General features: G+C 42.5%; 1 protein-coding gene across 2 annotated transcripts in view; it reads right to left on the minus strand.

Moving 5' to 3' along the window:
* Positions 1–25,965, minus strand: part of zfyve16 (zinc finger, FYVE domain containing 16) — a 66,025-nt gene that overhangs the window by 19,033 nt on the left and 21,027 nt on the right. Inside the window, exons 7-9 of one of the 2 annotated variants that reach the window (XM_080743294.1) lie at positions 7,174–7,353; positions 5,909–6,036; positions 1,113–1,314 (exon numbers count right to left, since the gene is read on the minus strand). In XM_080743294.1, the coding sequence (XP_080599420.1) occupies positions 1,113–1,314; positions 5,909–6,036; positions 7,174–7,353 (510 nt within the window). The remainder of the gene's footprint in view (positions 1–1,112; positions 1,315–5,908; positions 6,037–7,173; positions 7,354–25,965) is intronic. The other variant, XM_080743295.1, reaches the window with a different exon arrangement.

Here is a 25,965-nt window from a genome sequence, read left to right on the forward strand (position 1 = left end):
CTCCTTTTCGAATGGTGATTTTTCAATGGAATGAGACACTGGAGTTCTCACTCGGCCATTCATTAACAGTTTTACTGCCAGATGTTATTATTTATTTATTGGGTCTTGTGCCAGCAAAAGCAGCTTACCTTTGCGAGGTTATAGACAAAGATCTATTCGTTAAAAAAAAAAAAAATCCTCATTACATAGTGCACTTTGGTCATACTAGCAGTAGAGTGCAGCCTCATGCAAGAATTAATGTGAAATGGCCGCGGTCGGCTCCCATCCGTCCAGGCCACTAAATCGCTACAGAGCAATAGACCGCGTTTTGTTACTCCATTAATGCTAACGTCCAGTGGGTTTTTGAGAGCACTTTTACGTGAGATGTGTTAACGGTACACACCCGCGCGACCCCTCATCAGTTTACAGACATCAAAACAAGGTACAAAAGAACGAGCCAAAGAACGAACTATTGGCATCGCGCCGCCGTGAAAAATGGGGCGAACGGGAACGTCCAAAGCAGTAAAAGAGTTAATAATCAGCTCCTTACAGCCGCATTCCTTTGATGTCCATGGCTGCATGTGCTCTCTGCTCTGTCCGACTGACAGGCTAGACTGTGCAGTCAGAACAGAAGCCACTAGGAATTAGGATTATTCTTATCCAATGATGCTGGTCGCAGTGTTGTGTATGTTTTTTTTTAGGGCATACATATTCATGGGTTTTCAACCGGTGGTCTGCGGACCACCTGGTTTTTCACCTTAAAGGACCACTTCACCTCTGGGACAACCAGAGTTTTTTTTATGTTCAATCTGTGTTTTTAGATATTTTAGTATTTCAGCATGCTACAACTGGTCATATGATGCTTTGTAGCATTGCATCATGCGATGTGTCATATGATGCAAAATGCATCATATGATGCTTTGTAGCATGCTGAAATACTAAAATATCTCAAAACACAGATTGAACACAAAAGATAACTCAGGTTTGTGTTGATCGTGTCCCAAACAACAATAAAATAAGATCTGGTTGTCTCAGAGGTGAACTGGTCCTTTAAAGAAAATGGGTCCCCTGATTTTTCATCTTAAAAAATGTGTCCCCTGAAAAAAAGTTTGTTAAACACTGCTGTGCTGTACCTCCGGGCCCCTCCTCTCCGGTGGTGATGAGCAGGGGGGGCAGCTCCTCTGGGTTGTCTGGCAGCAGGCTGGGGGTCTTCCTCACAGAGGGTCCCACACCGCACAGCAGGGCGAAGTCCCAGGGTCCAGACACCAGGGGGCGCACCATCTCCGCTGCCCCGCAGGCCTCTGGCGCCTCGTCAAGCCCTCCCGCCGAACCAGACTGGAAGGAACACCGGTCAGTTAGTACCAGAACCAAGACACTGGACATTAGTTATCTATTAACCTAGTTAGGCCTAGAATTATTGAATGCTTTAACCAGTGAAAAATAGCAGATATACAAGCTCACAGCGCGGCACCGAGTGCCGCGCTGTGAGCTTGTAGATCTGCTATTTTTGAAAAAGTCGTGAAAATGTGTGCAAATCTTTGAATATATGTATTTTCAAAGCGAACGTTTGTAGCTCAAATTTTGCTTCTGGGTGGTCCCTGGAACTAAATATTTTGAGATGGGGGTCCGTGGCCAAATACATATCATTTTGGGGGTCCTTCACATGAAAAAGTATGAGAACCACTGACATAGTAGTCTCTCAAGAACAGACTAACTGAGCTCCAGTTAAGTGAAAAGGACCTTTTCTTTGACTATGGCTGGCCAGATTGCTGACATAGAAACATGGGTTTTTCAAAAAGTCTTAGAAGGATTCAAAAGACACTTACAGAATCGGGTCAAAATTCTAATTTTCACGATTTTCAAAAATAGCAGATCTATAAGCTCACAGCGCGGCACTCGGTGCCGCGCTGTGAGCTTGTATATCTGCTATTTTTCAATAGTTAAAGCATAAAATAATGATAGACATAATGTGTACCTGTTCTAAATGGGTTAATTAATGAAGGAACACCGGTCAGTTAGTACCACAGCCAAGACACTGGACATTAGTTATCCATTAATCCATTCAGAACGGGTACACTATATTGTGTATTATTATTTTATGCTTTAACTATTAAAAAATAGCAGATATACAAGCTCACAGCGCGGCACCGAGTGCCGCGCTGCGAGCTTGTAGATCTGCTATTTTTGAAAAAGTCGTGAAAATGTGTGCAAATCTTTGAATATATGTATTTTCAAAGCGAACGTTTGTAGCTCAAATTTTGCTTCTGGGTGGTCCCTGGAACTAAATATTTTGAGATGGGGGTCCGTGGCCAAATACATATCATTTTGGGGGTCCTTCACATGAAAAAGTATGAGAACCACTGACATAGTAGTCTCTCAAGAACAGACTAACTGAGCTCCAGTTAAGTGAAAAGGACCTTTTCTTTGACTATGGCTGGCCAGATTGCTGACATAGAAACATGGGTTTTTCAAAAAGTCTTAGAAGGATTCAAAAGACACTTACAGAATCGGGTCAAAATTCTAATTTTCACGATTTTCAAAAATAGCAGATCTATAAGCTCACAGCGCGGCACTCGGTGCCGCGCTGTGAGCTTGTATATCTGCTATTTTTCAATAGTTAAAGCATAAAATAATGATAGACATAATGTGTACCTGTTCTAAATGGGTTAATTAATGAAGGAACACCGGTCAGTTAGTACCACAGCCAAGACACTGGACATTAGTTATCCATTAATCCATTCAGAACGGGTACACTATATTGTGTATTATTATTTTATGCTTTAACTATTAAAAAATAGCAGATATACAAGCTCACAGCGCGGCACCGAGTGCCGTGCTGCGAGCTTGTAGATCTGCTATTTAAAAAAAATAGGGAACATTTAAATTTTTGCCCAATTTTGACCTGATTCTATTAGTGTCTTTTGAATCCTTCTAAGGTTTTTTGAAAAACCTATGTTTCTACTGTATGTCAGCAATCTGGCCAGCCATCGTCAAAGAAAAGTGAGTCACTTAACACACCGGATGGCCAGAATTATTCGACGTGTGTGTTTGCTGGTGCCCATGGCAACCCGCCATTTTACCTACCTTCGAAGTACTGGCGAGAAAAGTAATCCGAGTAAATGTAATCCGAGTATGTCCTGTTTATTTCGCGAAAATCTTTTCTTTCAGTCAGGACCGTTTTTCATCAATTCTAAGCCACAGTGTTTGTGTTACGGCCGGTAGAAGAGGCTGCCGTTTTGAGAAAAAAATGAAAAAAGGAAGAGAATCCGGAGAAAAAAGCATTTTTGTGCAGCCGCTAAACAGGAAGTCAACGAGACAGACAGCACGTCCGGGTGACGTAATTGCGCGCTGCATGTTGGGAAATGGAGTTTGTTTCATCACCGCGGTAGCCAAGTGCAGTAGCTACAGTACAGTATAGTTTACTGTACAACGCGTCGAACGCGTCGTGGGCACACGTAAAGATCAAAGAGTTTGGCGCGTTGACACCACGTGGGCGTTTAACGTGTTAAAAGCTCAGTTAGTCTGTTTTTGAGAGACTACTATGTCAGTTGTTCTTTTTCATGTGAAGGACCCCCAAAATTATATGTATTTGGCCACGGACACCCATCTCAAAATAGGGACCCCCCAGGTCCAGAAGCAGAATTTGAGTTACAAACGTTCGCTTTAAAAATGCATATATTCAAAGATTTGCACACATTTTCACGACTTTTTTTTTTCACGCAGCCACGCTGTGAGCTTGTATATCTGCTATTTTTCACTGATTAAAGCATTCAATAATTCTAGGCCTAAATGGGTTTTTAATGAAGGAACAACAGTCAGTTAGTACCACAGCCAAGACACTGGTCATTAGTTATCTATTAATAAATGAAGGAACACCGGTCAGTTAGTACCACAGCCAAGACACTGGTCATTAGTTATCTTTTAATAAATGAAGGAACACCGGTCAGTTAGTACCACAGCCAAGACACTGGACATTAGTTATCCATTAATTAATGAAGGTGGTAAAAGAGGAGGTGTTTTTTTCTGGATGAATGACAAAATATATCAAACTAGAAACAGTGCTCTTCCGAGCACAGGTCTCCATCAGGTCAGGTATGTTATCGTGGCCTCCTGGTGGCGCTATAATAGGCCAATGTGAAAAGGGTGCCATGTCTTAATCGGCCTTTAATGGCAATGTGACACTGCATGCATGATTTGAGGCATTTTGCTCCAAAAATTAGTTTGGCAAAAGTCTACCTGCTGGTGGAGCTATAACAGGCCAATGTGAAAAGAGTGGCATTGGGTCATTGACTTAGTGGGAATGTGCATGCAGAATTTCTCTGTAATCCCAAGCTGTGTTCACGATTTAAGTCATTTTGTTCAAAATGGACCAACCCTGCAAACTTTGGAAGAACAAACACTAGATTACTAGAATTAGAAAGAGATCAAAAACACAGCACTGTACAGGGCCACAGGTTTTCACCCTAGGGTTCAGGGACCCCCACAGGTCCTTGAGGAGGTACCAGGGGGTCCCCAGTTAAATGTACAAGTACTGTATGTGACTGTATGTGTTTACACTGTTAAATCTTACTCTGTGTGTGTTGTTTACACTGTTAAATCTTACTGTGTTGTTTACACTGTTAAATCTTACTGTATGTGTGTCTCTGTTGACACTGTTAACCACTTAAGTCCTATATACTTCATCGCATGATGAATAATAAGAAATAGCCAGTCTACAAGCGCACAACACGACCATAACTTCTAGCATTTTCGACATGCCAAAAACAGGGTGACGCCATGTTTGAGAGTGGTTGAATCTTAAGGTGTGAGGAGGGTCTGAGTCCTGGGGGCTCATAACACCACTCAGGTGATCATAACTTACGGTGTGTCAGGGCTGGACTGGGACATTAATTCGGCCTTGGCATCTTGGCCCAGACCAGCCCACCACAACCGGTGCGAACCGATCACGGAAGATCTACAAGCCCACAACGCATCGAGGCAGCGACACGTTGTGGGCTTGTATCAGATGTTAAATGTTTGGATGGGACTGGGCTGGGCCACAGTAAGCTGTGATTGGGCTACAAGGCTTGTATTTAGATGACAGACAAGCCAGTTGCCCAATCATGCGATGTCTCTTTGCTCTTAGCCCAAAAATGACCTTAACTCTCTTACTGCCACATTAAGGATTTACAGATGTCTTAAACTGCCATCAAAGTAGCTTAAAAGTAGCTTACCTTTGCGATTTTATAGAAAAATAACCATACATTATTTCCAACCACAATCTTTTGTAAAAGACAGGCGTATCTGTCCCTCGCTCGCACCAGTTGTTTAGAGCATAGAAATGGAGAAACTGGATCCAGGCATAGAAAACCACCAGAAAAGTGATCCCGCCGCCATTAATGTTTATGTGTGGTCAAGATTTGAGACTAGCGTAACTTGAGCTGCTGCTGTTGCAGAGACCCGCGCCACCCCTCATCTGCTCAGACAGGGAAAAGAATGAACGAACGACCGCTTGTTCATGGCCGTGCGCATAGACATATAAAGGTAGACGCCTCCTCCGGCTCTGGGGCGTTGGTAAAAGAGGACTGGCAAGCTTTCTGAATTCTGAAGAAGACTTCCTTGTGTGTCACAGAATGGGATGCTCGGTAGGCCAATCAGATGCAGGACTCCCTCTTTCCCAGTGCAGGGGGCAGCAGAGTGCCTTCCACAGTTCCACATTTCCGCATGTCCGCCAGTCCTGTTTTACCAGTCCGCCAATGAACTGCAGCGGCGGATGAGGTATCTAGCTTTTTATATCTGTGGCCGTGCGCTACTTCAATAAATGGACGAGCGCGCTCGTTCAAAGTTAACTATCCTAAAACGGGGGCAGAAATAATTCGGTATAAAAAGCGGTATGCCAGATACCCAGTCCACCCCTGGTCTGTGTCCTGGCTGGGTGATGATAACTTACAGTGTGGGGTTCTCCGTCCTGGGGACCCCGGCGGCTGGTGTTCAGGGTCAGCTTGGTGGTGTCGGCCACCTCTCCGTTGGGCAGGATGCCGTCTGCGAACCACACCCGCTTCTGCTCCCGAGGACAACCTGGAGACAGATGACACGACACAAGCAGTCCTCAACACTCACACACATCCATAATGTATGTTCATAAAACATCTGCACTGACTGCAATCTGACAGTCTGATTCAACTGGAACTACGTGTATTTGTTATGAGAGTTATAGGGCTGGGCAATTAACTGAAAATGTTTGAATTGATTCATCAAAACCGACCTTTAGAACCAACAACCGACTTAACTTGTAGGTTAATCGAATAATTTAGAAGCAGGTTGTTCAACCCATTTAGGCCTAGAATTATTGAATGCTTTAACCAGTGAAAAATAGCAGATATACAAGCTCACAGCGCGCTGCGAGCTTGTAGATCTGCTATTTTTGAAAAAGTCGTGAAAATGTGTGCAAATCTTTGAATATATGTATTTTCAAAGTGAACGTTTGTAAATCAAAATTTGCTTCTGGAGGGTCCCTGGAACTAAATATTTTGAGATGCAGGTCCGTGGCCAAATACATATCATTTTGGGGGTCCTTCACATGAAAAGGTTTGAGAACCACTGACATAGCAGTATCTCAAGAACAGGCTAACTGAGCTCCAGTTAAGTGAAAAGGAGCTTTTCTTTGACGATGGCTGGCCAGATTGCTGACACATAGAAACATGTTTTTTTTTTTTTTTTATCTTAGAAGGATTCAAAAGACACTTACAGAATCGGGTCAAAATTCTAATTTTCACGATGTTTCAAAAATAGCAGATCTACAAGCTTGCTGTGAGCTTGTATATCTGTTATTATTCAATAGTTAAAGCATAAAATAATGATACACAACAATGTGTACCCGTTCTAAATGGGTTAAATATATATATTTTTTAAATGTCTTTAATGAATAAACATGAGAAAATGTCAGTTGATTTTTTTTATTATAATCGACTGAATCAATTAGTATGATTAAGCAGTTAAAGCTGTATTATACAAAGGTAGAATACAAAATTAGTGACAATTGACGATCTGCAAGCTCACGACGAGTCGCAAAGCGAACCGTTGCGAGCTTATAGATCTGCCATTCAATCAGAATCGAGCAGCGAAAGTCTGGAAAATAACAAAGTCACAAATGGCCCAGCCCTATGATACGAGAGGCATTGTTATTGTTGTTATTATTAAGTGGTGTTATCGTACTGTCGTTGCTCGGCTGTTTGAGAACAGACACGGGCACCATGACGGTGGGCGGCGGAGAGTTTAGAGTGCCGGCGGCACGGGCCTGCTGCAGGGGGGGGACGGTGCTGCAGTATTCTGACGGGACGTTGGGGTTGGGGCTGGGGCCCGACGTGGGACTCATCATCCGCTCTAGGGCCTGGGCTACATACAGGGGAGAGATATAGCATTACATCAGTGTTGTTCTAACATCATCCTTCTAGGGGCTGGACTACAGGGAGAGATATAGCATTACATCAGTGTTGTTCTAACATCATCCTTCTAGGGCCTGGACTACAGGGAGAGATATAGCATTACATCAGTGTTGTTCTAAAATCATTCCTTCTAGGGCCTGGGCTACAGGGGAGAGATATATCATTACATCAGTGTTGTTCTAAAATCATCCTTCTCTACTAGGGCCTGGGCTACAGGGGAGAGATATATCATTACATCAGTGTTGTTCTAACATCATCCTTCTCTACTAGGGCCTGGGCTACAGGGGAGAGATATATCATTACATCAGTGTTGTTCTAACATCATCCTTCTCTACTAGGGCCTGGGCTACAGGGGAGAGATATATCATTACATCAGTGTTGTTCTAAAATCATCCTTCTCTACTAGGGCCTGGGCTACAGGGGAGAGATATATCATTACATCAGTGTTGTTCTAACATCATTCCTTCTAGGGCCTGGGCTACATAAAGGGGAAAGATATCATTACATCAGTGTTGTTCTAAAATCATCCTTCTCTACTAGGGCCTGGGCTACAGGGGAGAGATATATCATTACATCAATGTTGTTCTAAAATCATCCTTCTCTACTAGGGCCTGGGCTACATACAGGGGAGAGAGATATCATTACATCAGTGTTGTTCTAACATCATCCTTCTCTACTAGGGCCTGGGCTACATACAGGGGAGAGATATCATTACATCAGTGTTGTTCTAACATCATCCTAGGGCCTGGGCTACATACAGGGGAGATATATCATTACATCAGTGTTTATCATCCAGCTCTGTCTAGGGCCTGGGCTACATACAGGGGAGAGATATGTCATTACATCAGTGTTTATCATCCAGCTCTGTCTAGGGCCTGGGCTACATACAGGGGAGATATATCATTACATCAGTGTTGTTCTAACATCATTCCTTCTAGGGCCTGGGCTACATACAGGGGAGAGATATCATTACATCAGTGTTGTTCTAACATCATCCAGCTCTAGGGCCTGGGCTACAGGGAGAGACACGTCATTACATCAGTGTTGGTTCTGTTCTAGCATCATCCTAGGGCCTGGGCTACAGGGGAGAGATATCATTACATCAGTGTTGGTTCTGTTCTAGCATCATCCTAGGGCCTGGGCTACAGGGGAGAGATATCATTACATCAGTGTTGTTCTAAAATCATCCTTCTCTACTAGGGCCTGGGCTACATACAGGGGAGAGACATGTCATTACATTCTAACATCATCCTTCTCTACTAGGGCATGGGCTACATACAGGGGAGAGATATCATTACACCAGTGTTGTTCTAAAATCATCCTTCTCTACTAGGGCCTGGGCTACAGGGAGAGACATGTCATTACATTCTAACATCAGCCTTCTCTACTAGGGCCTGGACTACAGGGAGAGACATGTCATTACATCAGTGTTGTTGTTTCTAACATCATCCAGCTCTGTCTAGGGCATGGGCTACAAGGGAGAGACATGTCATTACACCAAAACAAAGATGGCTTTTGGGAGTTGAAAACCTACTTTCCTTGGTGTGAACACTCGGAGTGCCCCACCTCTAAAATACACCTTTTGGCCATTTTAGCTACTCCAATCCACAGCGCCCCTGATTAGATCTTGTCAATATAATGTCTTTTGACCAGATTTTCACCTTCAGGTGAAATATTTTCTTTTCTGGACAAAAAGTGTATTTTAGACATGAGGTGGTCCACTAAGGAAAGTGCACTTTCAACTCCCAAAAGCTGTCTTTGTTTTGGTTACAATGGTTATTAGGGTAATAAAATCAAGTGTAAAGATCGGCAAAAATCCATCCACTTGAATGGAGCATTTTTCTTTCTGACACCAGGAGGGGGGAAATGGCGACCCTAGCGGCCATTCGTAGGAAGTTGTATTTCCTAAATGGTTTCATTTTAATTCTGCGGTCCTCCCCCCTTGCTTCAGGGATGTCAGTATCATTCTGTCTGACGCTTTTAACTCATTTTAGTGGCAATGTGCGTAATTTTTTCCCCCCAAGGCCCACACCGCCAATGACATCATGTAACACGTTAAAGTGCGCGTTTTCAGTGTTTACGCTAGATGGCGCTCTTTTTGCTAGCCTATAAGCCAGGGTTCCCCAATAGGCGGCCCGCGGGCCATTTGCGGCCCGCGGGGGGCTACTCTCAGGCCCCCACCAACCCCAGTAATAATGGTGGTATAAGAGCAGCAACAACACTAGTATATCGCATTGTTGGGTGGAATCCTCAAAATTGTAATATTCCAAATGCTCCAGATATTATTTTCATTCACGTAAATCAGTTGTCATCTTTAAATAGGTTGTTCTTTTGATCTGTATATGGAAACTTGCTTCATATCCAAACTTATGAAACATCAGCCCTTGGTAGAGCGCATCAAAATTTATCTCAAAATTTGTATGTTCTTTCACAAAGTAAAGCCCTGCTTCATCATTCGAGGCCGGCGCACAAAAGTAGTGAAAACATCAGATCTACAAGCACACAACGCCTCGCGGTGCGAGGCGTTGTGTGCTTGTAGATCTGCTGTTTTCACTACTTTTGCCGCTCACTACATCCCGCTCCAGGGACCCCCAGAAGCAAAGATTAGATTTTTGTCTATTCTGCATCTAGCTTAAGGCCACATAAGCCTCGAATTACAACCCCAGTAATAATGGTGGTATAAGAGCAGCAACAACACTAGTATATCGCATTGTTGGGTGGAATCCTCAAAATTGTAATATTCCAAATGCTCCAGATATTATTTTCATTCACGTAAATCAGTTGTCATCTTTAAATAGGTTGTTCTTTTGATCTGCCTTCTTTTGTGTGGGCGGCTGTAGCTCAGGCTGTAGCTCAGGAGGTAGAGTGGGTTGGCCAATGATCCATGGGTTGGCGGTTCAAATCCCAGCTTCTCCTGTCTACATGTCGAAGTGTCCTTGGGCAAGACACTGAACCCCAAGTTGTTCCCGGTGAGCTGGTTGGTGCCTTGCATGGTTTCCACCGCCACCGGTGTATGAATGTGTGTGTGAATGGGTGAATGTAATGCACATTGTAAAGCGCTTTGGATAAAAGCGCTATATAAATGCACCATTTACCATTTACCATTTATCTGTATATGGAAACTTGCTTCATATCCAAACTTATGAAACATCAGCCCTTGGTAGAGCGCATCAAAATTTATCTCAAAATGTGTATGTATGTTCTTTCACAAAGTAAAGCCCTGCTTCATCATTCGAGGCCGTCGCACAAAAGTAGTGAAAACATCAGATCTACAAGCACACAACGCCTCGCGGTGCGAGGCGTTGTGTGCTTGTAGATCTGCTGTTTTCACTCGTTTAAATCGTTTTTAAAATGATAAATGCAAAACGAACGGTTTTGGACATACAAGATTTTCACCCGACAACGACGATATCTGAACTGTCACTGGAGTAGCAGGAACGCCACCGTCACCCCCTGCAATGCTGTGGCCCTCGGCTTGGTACCCTAGACATGATTCGGCCCTTGGGGAAAACTAATCGGGGAACCCTGCTATGAGGCTTTTAAGCTGTGACATCATTTTGTAGTCAGACCTCCAAGCAGATTTATTGTCAATATCTGTCCCTCGCTATTTCAACAGATCCGAGACAAAAATAACGACTAAAGTATAATTCTACCACTTTCCTTTCAACAACAAAGAGAAGAAAAATGTGTAAATAGTAAAAATAGTAAAAAGATTCGCTTTTTTGGGGGGCAAAAGTTCTCCTCTGCCTACAAAATGATGTCAGACTTAACAGCCCCATAAGCCATCATTTCATTCTCTAGTCATACAGAGATCCAGGAGATCATGTGATCCTGAGACTTCCTCCACCATCCACTTCCTTTATTCTTTTTGGGGAATGCACTTTTGGCAAGTCAAGCTATTTTCACGGGGCCATAACTACAGAAGTGATGCCTTTTTCCCCATGGAAGCACAGAGAAAACCTCCGTGTCCGTGTCGATCGGGGGATGCAACTTTTTATTATTTTGGTCCCGTCCCTCTTTTTATATGCCCGACGGCCTGCACCCCAGTAAACATGGTACACAAATGCTTTCACATAATCTACGTCGCGCTGTGGCTCCCCAGTTACAATCACGCGATTGACTGTTTATCCCAGCTCGTTCCAATCACTTTCACGTTGTTTACAATACTGATCCAATCACTTCCGGTAACCCTCTAACCCATTCCGGTTCACAGCAAACAACCAGTTTTACTCATGAAACCTCCCCCTGGCGGCCTGATGGTCTCATAACAACTACCACCCAGCATATTCCCACTATAATCTCTGTTAGACACTATTTCAAACATATAACTCGTTCTGTTACAGCCCCAAACCTAATTTCAATCCCACTTCAACATAGCATGATTCCTTCTGCCCCTATTTCATCTGGCAAACATATAAAAATGGCGCTCTTAAATATCAGAGCACTCAATTGTAAATCTAATCTCTGTAATGATTTTATTACTTCAAATAATTTCGATATCCTTGTCCTTACTGAGACATGGCTGAAAGTAGACGATTTTACCCTCCTCAATGCAGCCTCCCCCCCCACTTATTCTTATATACAGAAACCCAGGCTCTCGGGCCGCACTGGGGGTGGTTTAGCCGTAATTTTTAACCTTGACTATATTTGTTCTCCTATCCCCTTTGGTGATTTCCCATCTTTTGAATACCTGGCATTCACTATTAATAAACAGCCCACTCTGTTTATAGCAGTATATCGTCCCCCAAAATATAACGGTTCCTTTATTTCTGAATTCTCTGAACTATTATCCATAGCTATGGCAAAATACAGTGCTATAACTCTTCTTGGGGACTTCAACGTCCATGTCTGTTGTCCTATGAATCCATTAGCCAAGGATTTCCGGAACATTATTGACTCATTTGATTTTGTACTTCATCCCTCAGGGCCAACCCATGAAAAAGGTCATATACTCGACCTAGTCTTGTCCTATGGTGTTAATATTTCTGAATTAAAAACTCTAGATTTTTCTCTTTCTGATCACAAAAGTGTTGTTTTTAGTATATTGATTGCCTCTCCTCCTAAGAAAACACCCATCACCATTTGCTCACGTATTCTGAATCCCTTAACTGCAAGTAAATTCATCACTATTTTTAACTCCACCGCAACCTCCCCAGCTCCCCACCATTCTATTAATGATCAGATTACCTACTTTAATGAGACCTGCCAGGTAATTTTAGATCTTGTGGCCCCTTTAAAAACTCGGACAAAACTGTCCATCAAAGCCTCACCTTGGCTTACTGACCATACCAGAGCTCTTAAAAGAGAGTTAAGGAAAACCGAAAGGAAATGGAAATCCTCCAAATTACATGTTTTTCATGAACTACTTAAAGACCTCATGCGTAATTATAACAGCGCCGTAAAAGATGCAAGAGCCAAGTACTTTTCTACCTTGATTTCCGACAACCACCTAAATCCCAGAACTTTGTTCAAAACTATTGAGCGTGTGGTTGGTGCCCCCCAAAACCTAGATGTGCCTGCTTCTGCTGAGCATTGTGAGGCATTTTTAAGTTTTTTCACTGATAAGATTGACTCTATTAGATCACAAATGGCCAACTTCCGGCCCACACTTACTCCTGTAATTTCCCCCAACTCCCATGGTCCCCCCATCAGTTCCTTCTCCTCCTTTGCAACAATATCTTTAGAATCACTTCTTAAAACTATCTCTCACATGAAATCCACCTCCTGTAAACTAGATATTCTACCCACTCAATTTCTGAAGGAGATCCTGCCCTCTGTTGGTCTCCATATCCTATCTCTAATCAACACTTCCCTAGTCTCCGGGTCTGTTCCGCCCCTTTTTAAAGCAGCTATAGTCACCCCCCTCCTCAAAAAACCAAACCTCGATCCCTCAGTTATGAAGAATTATAGACCCATCTCAAAACTCCCGTTTTTATCTAAGGTCCTCGAAAAGATTGTCTTTACACAGTTAACAACCCACCTTTCAACAAATACCATTTTCGAAAAATTTCAGTCAGGTTTCCGTCCCATGCACAGTACGGAAACTGCCCTCTTGAAGGTGTCCAACGACCTTCTGCTCTCCACCGGCTTGGGCAGCTGTTCCATTCTGGTCCTGCTAGATTTAACGGCCGCATTTGACACCATTGACCACGCAGTCCTTATCAGCCGACTCGAGACGGTCGTGGGTATCTCCGGTGTGGCCCTGCAATGGTTCCGTTCATACCTAAGTGGCAGATGTTTCTCTGTTGCCATAGGTGATGCAATATCATCCCCAGCCCCCTTACATTGTGGGGTCCCCCAGGGCTCGATTCTCGGCCCTATCCTTTTTTCATTATACATGCTCCCATTAGGGGCATTAATCCGCAGCTTTAATATAAAATTTCATTGTTACGCTGACGATACTCAGCTTTACCTTCCAATTACACCCGACAATAACGACAGTGTAGCCACCCTCCATAGCTGTATCTCCGCCATCAAAATCTGGATGCACAACAATTTCCTCCAGCTTAATGAGGATAAATCTGAGGTCTTAGTTTTTGGCCCCCCCCTCGCTAGAGCCCATATTGAAATAAATCTTGGTCCACTACTTCCAAACCTTAAATCCACAGTAAAAAATTTAGGTGTAACCTTCGATCCAGACCTCAACCTACAGCAGCACGTTAAAAAAGTCATCCAATCTTCATTTTATCACATCAGAAATATCTCAAAAATCAAATCATTCCTGACACCCCCTGACCTGTCCAAAGTAGTCCATGCCTTTGTTTTCTCACGCCTCGACTACTGCAACTCCCTGTATACCTGTCTCTCCAAAAAATCCATCCACAGCCTCCAAATGGTTCAGAATGCAGCAGCCCGTCTACTAACTAACACTAGAAAATATGATCATATTACACCAATCTTAGCATCCCTCCACTGGCTCCCAATTGATTTTAGAATAAATTTTAAAATCTTACTCATTACATGCAAGGCCAGGATGGGCCTTGCCCCCGCCTATATAGCCGACCTGGTGACCAACTATGTGCCTCCCCGTACCTTGAGATCGGCAAACAAAGCACTCCTGGACTTTCCGTCTGGGAACGCTAATTCCAAAGGACGTATGGCCTTTTCTTTTAGAGCCCCTACCCTGTGGAATGCCCTGCCCCTAGAGATCCGCCTCGCAGAGTCTGTCCCCCGTTTTAAATCCCTTCTCAAAACTTATTTCTACAGACTTGCTTTTAACCCCTAACCCCTTATCTCAATGTTATTTGCAAGGTTCTATACCATTTTGTTCCTTTTACCATTGTGTAATTAGGCATTTACTTCTTTGTATTGTTTTTTTTTTTTGCATTGTTCTTTTAACATTTTAACCTTTGTATGTCTTTGTTCTGCGTCCATTTGCTGTTTTGTTCTGTGTCTCATGTAAAGCACTTTGTAAACTTTGTTTTACAAAGGTGCTATATAAATAAAGGTTTATTATTATTATTATTATTATGCATCATACTGGAGGTAAATATTCTGTGACTACTTGAAAAAACCAAAGAAAAAGGTGGCAGTGTTTGTTTTGTCTGACTTTGAAGGCTTCTAGTTGTTAAAAAGTACTACACATATGGTGCATGATCTAGGCATGGGCGTGCACGATCCGTGCACTAAAAATTGATCCGTGCACTAGAAATTTAGGAACGTGGCATCCTGGTACTTGGCGGCCATCTTGAAAAGGGCAATCAATGAGTTAAGCCTTATTATAAGTGTTATTTTAGCTCAGAGTTGAGTACAAAATGGGAACAAACCCTTTGAATGTACTCAAGAGTTCAGTTCAGTTTCACTTTGGGATCATTTGAATCCAGGGAAAATGTCATGTTGTGTGAATTAGTTTATAAATTCAAAGTCATGTTATATACATTAGAATGCATTGAGGTGCTATCTACTAGAACAGGGGACTTCGACGTTTTCAGGCCAAGGACCCCTGAGTTGAGAGAGAGATGAAGTAGGGACCCCCTTTTTTTAACCTGTTCATAGATTCCATATAATTACATTGTTTGACAGCACAATCATCGGTGTATTTTGGATTCATGTCAATTTGTGTTTTCAGATATTTAACCACTTGAACCGTCAATACTTAATACACTTGACCTTTCACTCTGTACTTAGTCTGCTCTTTTTCCCCTCTACACCAAACCTCTTTGCCGAAAATAGCCGAGAGCTTGTAGATCAGCTATTTTTGGCTAAAGTTCTCAGAATATGGATGGTATGGTTCAAGTGGTTAATATAAAAAAGGAGAAAAAAAAGTTTCTACCACACAAAGATTTGGAGGACCCCCTGTAGTAACCCTGAGGACCCCCTAGGGGCCCCGGACCCCCTGTTGAAGACCCCTGTGCTAGAAGCAGGGAAATTTGAAGAAAAAAGTAAAAATGTAATGCTTTGGAAAGTTACAATTTCTGAAAGGTTAATATGGAGGCGTTACAGATTTATTACAGTCAAATATGAAAGCATCCTCCTATACCAGTGGGTTTCAACCCTTTTCATGTCAAGGTCCATTATTTATTTGGCATTTAGTTGGTTTCTGCAGAAGATATGTTGGTTTCTGCAGAAGATATGTATTTATTTCCATAATAGCTTTGTCGTATGACGGTGTCACGCAAAATTTGCTAAAATAGCTGATGACACACTCTGAGATTGTAGATCTGCTATTTTCTATTTTAGCCTATGATGACAGGTGCCAAAATAGTGACGCCAGGTTGTGGTAAAGTGTGTTTTATGAATATTTAACCAATGAAAAGAATTATTAACCAGAGCTTAGATCCACCCCCCCCCCCCCAAACAACAGTTAATGTTTCAAAGGATTCCACCTGACAGCAACAATACTGTGTGTAGAGTAGAGTAGGTGGATGATATGAAGAAAAAACATAATAATAAAAATACGATTATTGTGAAAAAAATGTGATTAACAATATTATCATGATACTCAAAATATGCTTAAAACTTAAAAAAAAAATACCATTTTATGAATCACTTGAACCTCCAGCATCCCTATACTGGGGTGAACTAATTAGACCTAGTATTTTATGATAAATTAAAATCTCTGCGATATGATCATTGTGAACTCTTTTTTTTATCACTATAAACAATAATAGCGATTATTGTCTCACCACAAATGTAGAGTCTAACAGCTGTCTGCCTGACCCGAATTTAATGTCTGATGTCGCCAGCTGCAAGTTTAGAAGAAACCCACTGTTATGCTAAAACCATGTCAATAGATGTTTCAGCTGAAATCCCACAGATTGGCATGGCCTACTCAACAGTAACAACATGAGTCAACACAACAGATGGAACACACACTCTACACAGCAGTCATACTCTACTCAAACACAGGCCCAGGGGACACAAACGGCCCGAAATAGATTATGATTGGCCCTCAATCAATAATGTTTTCTTTCCTCTCTACATGGGCCAAGATAATAAAACATATGATCTTCTTTAATTACATTACTATATTGCATTAATAATACCACCACAGTATTACATTAATAACATTCAGCAGAACCAGTCACCAGACTCATGTGACTAACCCCAAATTATAATTTACAGTAGCCCATTAAAAGCCTGAGGCCAATTCTAAAAATGTTTTCTAAATCGTTTTCTGAAACTGTTAGGATTTGATATACAGTATATACAGTTTTAGTTATTGTGTCTTTTTATGAATTAACACCTTAATTGATCCTACAGCTTCAGACAAAAGCATCAAAAGTAGCAGATTCACAAGCTCAAAACGTTGCATCCGAATGTAGGAAATTCTCATTTGTTGGTAAAGTGTGAGATGAGCTACAGACACAGAGGGACTGGAATGGAGAAGTAGGACACAAATGGGAATAGTGGCCTCCAGGAAAAGCCATGATTGAATGGGACACAGAGTGGATGCCATCAAATTCACTCTCAGTTAAAGTGCATAGATGTTCAGTTCATTTTTTTTTTTAATTAATTTTTATCCCACAATTTTGTAACCCATTTTTTCACCCAGTGCTAATTGCCTATGTAATCCTGGGCTCTGCTCTCCCTCTGCCGCGCCAAGGGAGGCAACGGACTGACCTCATGCTTCCTTCTATGCATGAGGAGTCCAAGTTGCTTCTTTTCACCTGACAGTGGAGATTTCCCTGGTTTGGACGTAGCGCGTGGAAGGAACACGTTATTCCAACCAGTTCCTTTCCCCTCCATCAGGCGCCCCGGCTGGCCAGGGGGAGGCATTATTGAGACCAGGATTACGTGCATGTTTTTGTGAGGGTATCAACCCTAGGAGACACGGGGAGAACATGCAAACTCCACACAGAAAGGCCCTATCGCCAACCCCACCTAGGGTGTGGGCGCTGATGACGCGGAGGAGGAACACGCCGCCAGCGCCCACAGCGTCCCCCGGCGGGAATCGAACCCAGGACCTTCTAGCTGTGAGGCGAAGCACTAACCACTGCGCCACCGTGCCTCCTAGATGTTCAGGAGCCACCGTGCCTCCTAGATGTTCAGTTCAGTGTTGATTTTGTTTAAGACTAAAAGGCTATAATACTAAGATTTGAGATATTTAGTCCTAAAAAGACTAAGACTAAACAATTTCAGAAGACTACTAGTCCAAGACTAAGGTTGTTGCACACTGCTGCATTTTTTCGGGCGAATATAGGACGAAATAAAGAAATCAAACTCACTTTATGTCAATCACATTTGCACGTTTTGTATTTATTTTCGGACCACTGGGTCCCTTGCTCTCTCTCTCCTTGCCCTGAAAAACGCATTTTGCAACAAAATAACGCAGCAGTATGCAACCAGCTTAAATCAGAATTCGCTGAAAGAATCAACACTGGTTCAGTTATACGTTAGTCTGCCTGGTCTGCCAGGTTTGTCTTGTTTTGTTTTATGTTTTCGTGTGGGGACTGCAGATGAAAAATAGCATCTTTTTACATTGCATAAATGTAATATGTCCATGAATATGCATCGTCCTGTCTAAATAAACAGATAAAGTAAAGTATTACAGCATATCTTACAATTACACTACATAGAAAGAAATATAATAATACATATAACGCAGAGAGACCATCTGGGAGGCAGAGGGTCAATAATACACAGTAAAAGCATGGAAGTGTCCCTGAGCCAGACTCTTAACCCCTCACTGCCCCCCTGGGTGCTGTATTAACTGTATTAAACCATTAAGTCCGAGAAGAGAAGGCATCTTTGTTACGTTAGATTTTCACCACTTTAACCATTATTTTATGCTTTAGCTATTGAAAAATAGCAGATATACACGCTCACAGCACGGCACCGAGTGCCGCGCTGCGAGCTTGTAGATCTGCTATTTTTGGAAAATCGTGAAGTACATCTTTGAATAATCTTCTTCAAAGCAAACATTTGTAACTAAAATATTTGCTTCTGGGGGGGGGGGGGGGGGGGGTCGCTGGTACATAATATTTTGAAAGCCAAATATATATATAATTTTAGGGATCCTTGAAATGAAAAGGTTTGACATTTACAGAATCAGGTCAAAAATATTCAAAGACTTGCACAGATTCTCAAGATTTTATAAAGATAGCAGAACTACAAGCTTGCGGCGTGGCACTCCGTGCTGTAAACTTGTATATCTGCTATTTTTCAAAAGCTAAAGTATAAAATAATTCCAGGTCTAGCTGTATTAATAGCATCAACTGCTCCTAATAGCTTGGATGAGTAACAGCAGAGGACACATTTCACACAGTGTACAGTATGACTGTGCAATGTGTAGTGACACAAAAATACCCCAAAGCAAGTGACTGCACTGTGACTAAATTATTATTATTAGAACAATTCAAAGAGCAACATGCAACACAAAGCTTCAAGTAGTCAGAAGGAACATTCATGTAAAACTATCGCTACATAAAAAGGGGGGGAAGAATCCATAACAAACAAACAAACAAGGGTTAGAAGCAAACTGCAAGCCATAGAACAGAGCAGCAGTGACATTATTGTCTACTGTAACAGTGAAGATCTGAAACCGTTCTGCTCATAATCATGTCAAATCAGGTCATTTTGTCAAGCCTACAGTATACAGCCCAGACTCCTGCTTAACCCCAATTTATACTTAGTCATGTGAAGATGTAGCGCACCAAAAATAGACGATCCACAAGCTCACAGTGCGTCGCAACGTGTCGCAAATCAGACGCGTTGCCAGCTTGTAGATCTGCGAATTTCTGGCTCGACACCATTGTATGATTAAGTATAAAACAAGCCAGCGAGACATTACAGTATTACACAGACAGCCATGGGTCTGTCCTGCTGCGTAGCTTACCTCATACTCACTGTCTGACAACAGTCTCTGGAGCAGAAGCAGCCCCTCCTCCATCGCACCCAACCTCATTCCTTCCTCTAAACTGCTTGTTTATGTTTACTTAGACGCCAGTCTATGATAGCACAGATAGATAGCCCTGCTATAGCCTGCTGCTGCTGCTGCTACTAGCCATGGTATCATCCACACTGTGGCTGGCTAACGGCTGTGTGTGTGAACAGACATCTCAAGGCTCTCCTCCATACTGATAGGTGTGGGGGGTTGGAGGGGGGAGGGACTGCATCATATGGCACAAACAGCTCTCAGAAGCCAAAAAGAAAAAAAGGCGCATGCACGCACGCACACACGCACACACGCACACACACACACACACACACACACACACACACACACACACACACACACACACACACACACACACACAGACTTCTTGGGCGTTCTCACAGTGTGTGTGTGCGCACACAAGCGCGCGTGAGGGATGGGACGATATGAACATTTCCTATCACGATTATTGTGACTCAAGAAATCGCGATTTACGATATTATCGCAATAATCGCAATAATCAAAATCCATTATCCTGGGGCGGGAACATTTGCCCCAAAAAATAGCAGATCTACAAGCTCACAACGCGTCGCGCCACGACGCGTTGTGAGCTTGTAGATCTGCTATTTTTTGGCAAAGACATTTGATGGAGTGGAAAAAAAGACTGTATCAAGTACGTACAGTATATTATAAGTACCTTTTACCAATTATAGAGGGTTTAAGTGGTACCGGATATGCAGCTCGGCAAATAAAAAGTGAATTGATCCCAGTGCATGACGGAGGACGATATCACGATAAATTAAATCTTACGATTATCGTGAGTGTTTTTTTATCACGATAATATCGTGTATCGTCCCATCCCTAGTGTGTGAGCATCACGTGCGCACACAAGCGCACGCACGCACACACACAGCCAGAGCCAGGAGCAGTCAAGGACATGTAGGAGTGTCCTACAACACCCCCTTCTGCATCCATCTCTCCCTCCCTCCTCCACCCATCCGTCTCTCTCTCCCTCCCTCCTCCAACCATCCGTCTCTCTCTCCCTCCTCCTCCAACCATCCGTCTCTCTCCTCCTCCTCCTCCTCCTCTTCCTCCCATCTCTCTCCTGTTACTCCTGCCTCCCTCCCTCCCCTACTGTGTGTTCATGCAGTTATTCTGGCTGTGGCGCTGCGTGGCTCTGGCTTTCATCGCAAAAACAAACACAAACACAACTCCAGATAAATTGGGACACGTGGTTTTTAAAAGCAGCGATTCTCTCAAGCTTTTTTTTTTTATTCAGAGAACGCCAGTTTAATATGCATGCAAGACATACTGTAATAAGTGGAGTGAAATATTTATATTATACTACAGGTAGTTCTTGTTCTCTGACCAAGCAATAGGAATAGCAAATAGGCTCTCCAGCCGTGCTGAAATGACAGTTTGCACGGGAAGTAGTAGGCTCTAATCTGGCTGACGACCCAGTCATCAAATTATTGGCTTAAGAAGAACATCTCCATGAATTCAAGGAATACATCGGCCTCCTGTGTTAACTGTACATCTGAATAGGATAGGGTAGGTCCTGTGTTAACTGTACATCTGAATAGGATAGGGTAGGGTAGGTCCTTGGTGTAAAAAGGTTGGGAACCACTGCATTAGGCCATGGACCCCATGTCATTTCTTTGTTTGTTTGTTTTTTATGATCTCAGCTGGGACCACAATCCACACAGCAGATTCCTCAGTGTTAAAGTAATATACAAATGGAACTAAAATTCATTCATATACTTGTTGTTGATATAAATTAAGTATCCTTGGTAACCGTTGGCCGAGAGGTTAGGTTGCCTTAGCAACAGGACTTACCCCCAATCTAACCCTTAATGCTGAGTGCCAAGCAGGAGTCACTGGGTCTTATTTTTATAGTCTTTGTCATGACCGGGGGATTGAACCCTGACCTCCCAGTCTCAGGACGGACACTCTAACCAATGACTTGTGAAACAGTGTGGAAGGAGCCCCCCACCCCCACTAGCACTGTGATCCCTAAACAATTAACACAATATATAAAATGATGATCTTCTAGTAATATTGTTCCTGATGTTCTACACACTTAGACAACCAGATGAAGACATCACTTTTATATGAAATATCCCAGACCGTTTAGGGGTTTTGTGGAACATGCTAGTTTCAACACTCGCTCTTATCTTAAAATAATAACTATAAATAGCCTATCTACAAGCTCTCTCTTGTAGATATAGCTATTTGTAGCTGCACAACATGCTTCCACAGAAGACATGTTGGTTTCTATGGAATCCAAATGACTGTTTGTCGCGGCGACTGAGAACTCTTTAAATCCACGAGTATATCATTTTCATTAATTGTTGATTGTATTCTTCTTGTCCGTCCATGTTTGTATTTTTGTATTTGTGTGACATAACCGCCTCTTGGCCAGTTCTTTCTTGTAAAAGAGACCTACGTCCCAATGTTTATACTGGTAAAATAAAGGTTATAATAATAATAGTTGATAGATGCTAATTAACTCATATATTGATTGTTGAGACGTTGAGTATGTACTCATTCAGAGAGCCATTGCAGACTCTCTTATGGTATCTCATCAATAGAGCACCCAAGTCTACCATCACTGCCGCTAGAGGGCGCTATCCTCCTGAGTCTCAGAGGTATTTTTTGTATGGATTTCCCATAGGGGAATCTTAGATCACTTCATATAAGAACAAATCAGCCGGACGATTTTACTCATATGGATATGAAGCATCAACTGACGGTGAAAATAATACTTAATTCCAGTGGTGCACAGTAACTGAGTAAATGTGCTTGAGTACTGTATTTAAGTACATATTCTCTCTCTGTGTGTGTGTGTGTGTGTGTGTGTGTGTGTGTGTGTGTGTGTGTGTGTGTGTGTATCAAATAACACAGGTTGAGAACCACTGCTCTATATTGTCATATTTGACCTGTACTGTACCTCTGTTACTGCTGATAAGACACCTGCAGATCTACCTCCAGGGATCAATCAAGATCAATCTTATCGTATTTTATTGATCAAATATCATCAACATAAAGGTTCACCTTAAGCACAGCCTCGATACTTTGCCCCATGCATTGTGTTCCGTGTCACTTCATGTAGGCCATCATGTAAACGCACCCAACCTGCTGTAGAAATCTAATTTCATACCCGCCTCCAAACAGGGCTGAGGTGAGAGACTGTGACGGCAGTGCTTTGGTCTCGCTATATTTACATGTGGAAGGTCAAGTCAGTGTCCTGTTGACCCATTAAAGCCTGAGGCCGATTCTACAACATGTCTTAAAAATCCTAACAATTAAAAAAAGGAAAATTATAGTGTATATCAGTGGCAACATTAGTTACTTTAAAATATATACATTTTATATTCAAATGTGCTGTTCACTGCGATACCTGGTGAGGTTGACTTTTTCCTTATATTTGAACACTTCGCCTATATTGACATGCCCAACATAGGGACTAGGACAGACACCAGGTTACAATGTTAAAGCCTAAAGACCAATACAAAGTCCAGACTAACATACAAGGACTAGAAGGGACAGACTGGAAACTAAAGCCTGGGAATTTCAATTACAGTGGGCCTCATATTTATACAAATACAAGAAAAAGACAACAATTGGATCAGTCAGTGTATCAAACAAACACAAACTAAAGGGCTCCAGCATGATATTCTATGGGATGAGACACCAATCCTTATGAAAAATCTGTGACTCCAGCGGTTGCCGTTTTCATTTTCTGGCTCATTCTGATCCAGTGCCTGTACAATTAAAACGGCCAACCCGTTATAAAAAAAGAAGGTCACATCAAGTGACACTGGAGTCACAGACTGAAGTAGGTCACCGATTTGGTGTGACAAATGACCAAGACTAACCTGTTATGGCTGCGTAGACACAGTGGAATGTGCACAAACATTCACTCTTAAAACAAGCCTTAACACAAGTATATGCCTAGTTGTCCTCCTCCTGTTTCCATAAATGGTAAATGGTGCATTTATATAGCGCTTTTATCCAAAGCGCTTTACAGAGATTTTTGCATTACATTCACCCATTCACGCACACATTCATACACCGGTGGCGGAGGAAACCATGCAAGGCACCAACCAGCTCACCGGAGCAACTAGGGGTTCAGAGTCTTGCCCAAGGACCCTTCGACATTAACTCAGGGGGAGCCCGGATTCGAACTGGGAACCCTTCGTGCTCTAATAACGGTTTCTCTACCCCTGGGCTATGCCGCCCCCACATAGCCATGTACACAAAGTCTGAGGATTTACAAGCTCACAACACGTTGCAATGTTGTGAGTAAGCTTGTAGATCTGATATGTTTGCTGAATGTTCACCCTAGAGGCATAGAACAGGGATGCTAGGGTTCAAGTGGTTAGGACTTTTTTTTGGGGGGGGGGATATGTTGTCATGTTTATAAATGCATGTTGTATGTTATATAGTGTCTGACTGAACTCTGTGTGTCTCTATGTCAGCTGCGAGCGCTCCCTCTCTCCCTACCTCACATTGTCAAAGTATAAATCAGGCTTGAAGTGGGAGTAATTAGCCAGTAGCTATGCCCCTCCCGAAAAAGCTTTTGTCCAATGCTAGCTTAGCAACCGGCTGCTTGCCAAGGCTGTTGCCAAGGCAAACCTTGGCAAGCAGGAAGTTATTCTAAGCTAGCATTGGACAACAGCTTTTTGGGAGGGGCATAGCTACTGGCTAATTGAAACGTTTTTGTTTTTTAGTTTTTGTTAGAAGTTTAAAGCTCTATCTCTATATTCTAAAAATAATCATTGCTATAGACTCTATAGTAACAGGGGTTAGTTAACAGTCTCCAGACCAGGCAATTATCCACTCAAGAGACAGAACCCGACAAAGATGATTCATCAGGGTCCCTGGAACAACATATTTTGAGATGGTGGCCCGCAGCCAAATACATGTCATTTTTACATGAAAACGTTTGAGAACCACTGATTTAGAAGAATCGGTTTATAGAATCGGTTTATAGAGTCGGGTCAAAAATATTCAAACACTTGCACAAATGCTCACCATTTTTCCAAAATAAGCAGATCTACAAGCTTGCAGCGTGGCACCGAGTGCCACGCTGTGAGCTTGTAGATCTGCTATTTTTCAATAGCTAAAGCATAAAATAATGGTTAAAGAGGTTCAAAACGCGAAACACAGAAGCGTTCCAGGTCTTTTGAGGGTTCCAGTACAAAACACAAATGAGGTTACTTGCACTCTGTTTTAAAAGGTTTTGAAGTGTCAGTTGTAATGCCAACCTAATTCACACAGGGCTGTCAGAGAGCCAGAAACACAACGTGTCCACTGTGTCCACACAGTGACATTGAAGCTAAAAGGCACTGCAGTAGACCAGCATCTTTACTGTGTGCAGCTCCTGTCAAACAGGGACGTGCTGGCCATTGGGAAAAGCGGGACAACTCGGTTCATTCCCGGCCGGTCCAGGCCGGCCATTAGCCCCCATTTTGGGGGCTGGGTGGCCAACAAAGTAAATCGTCACTGTCGGGCAGAAACCTTCTATCTCCAAGTTTAAAATTTGTAATTTTTTTCGCAAAGCAAAGCCCTGCTTCATCATACTAGGCCGTCGCACAAAAGTAGTGAAAACAGCAGATCTACAAGCACACAATGCCTCGCACCGTTTACATCATTTTTAAAATGTTAAATACAAAACAAACGGTTTTGGACATACAAGGTTGTCACCCGACAACAACGAAATATAACTCATGTAATTGGCCCACTGGCTTGTCACTTGTCATGACCTGAAATGGCAAAGTAGCAGCAGCGCTATAGAGAGAGATCTCTCTCTATAGTGCGCAATGAGGGCCTCTCCAACTCTTTTTCCCGGGCTGAATCAGGGGCCCAGCATGTCCCTGCCTGTCAAACAGCTCTGCTCTCTCATCCTCATCATCATCATCATCTATGGTCTCTGTCGGACCAAAACCTTGTATGTCCAAAACTCCCTTCTCATTAATATTATAGATCAGCTATTTTGACTACTTTTGTGCGACACTCTTGTAGGATGAAATAGGGCTGTGGTTCCCAAAGTTTTTTGTCTCAGGGCACCCCAAAAAAAAAAATTAATCCGAGGCACGCCTACATTATAATTTTCACTCGCAGCACCTTATATTTATAGCATATCGTCGTTGTCGGGTGGAAACCTTGTGTCCAAAACCGTTTGTATTTATCATCTAAAAAATGTACTAAACTAGTGAAAACAGCAGATCTACAAGCACACAA

The sequence above is a fragment of the Nannobrachium achirus genome (genome assembly GCF_963921795.1).
Source record: "Nannobrachium achirus genome assembly, chromosome: 15".
NCBI lineage: Eukaryota > Metazoa > Chordata > Actinopteri > Myctophiformes > Myctophidae > Nannobrachium > Nannobrachium achirus.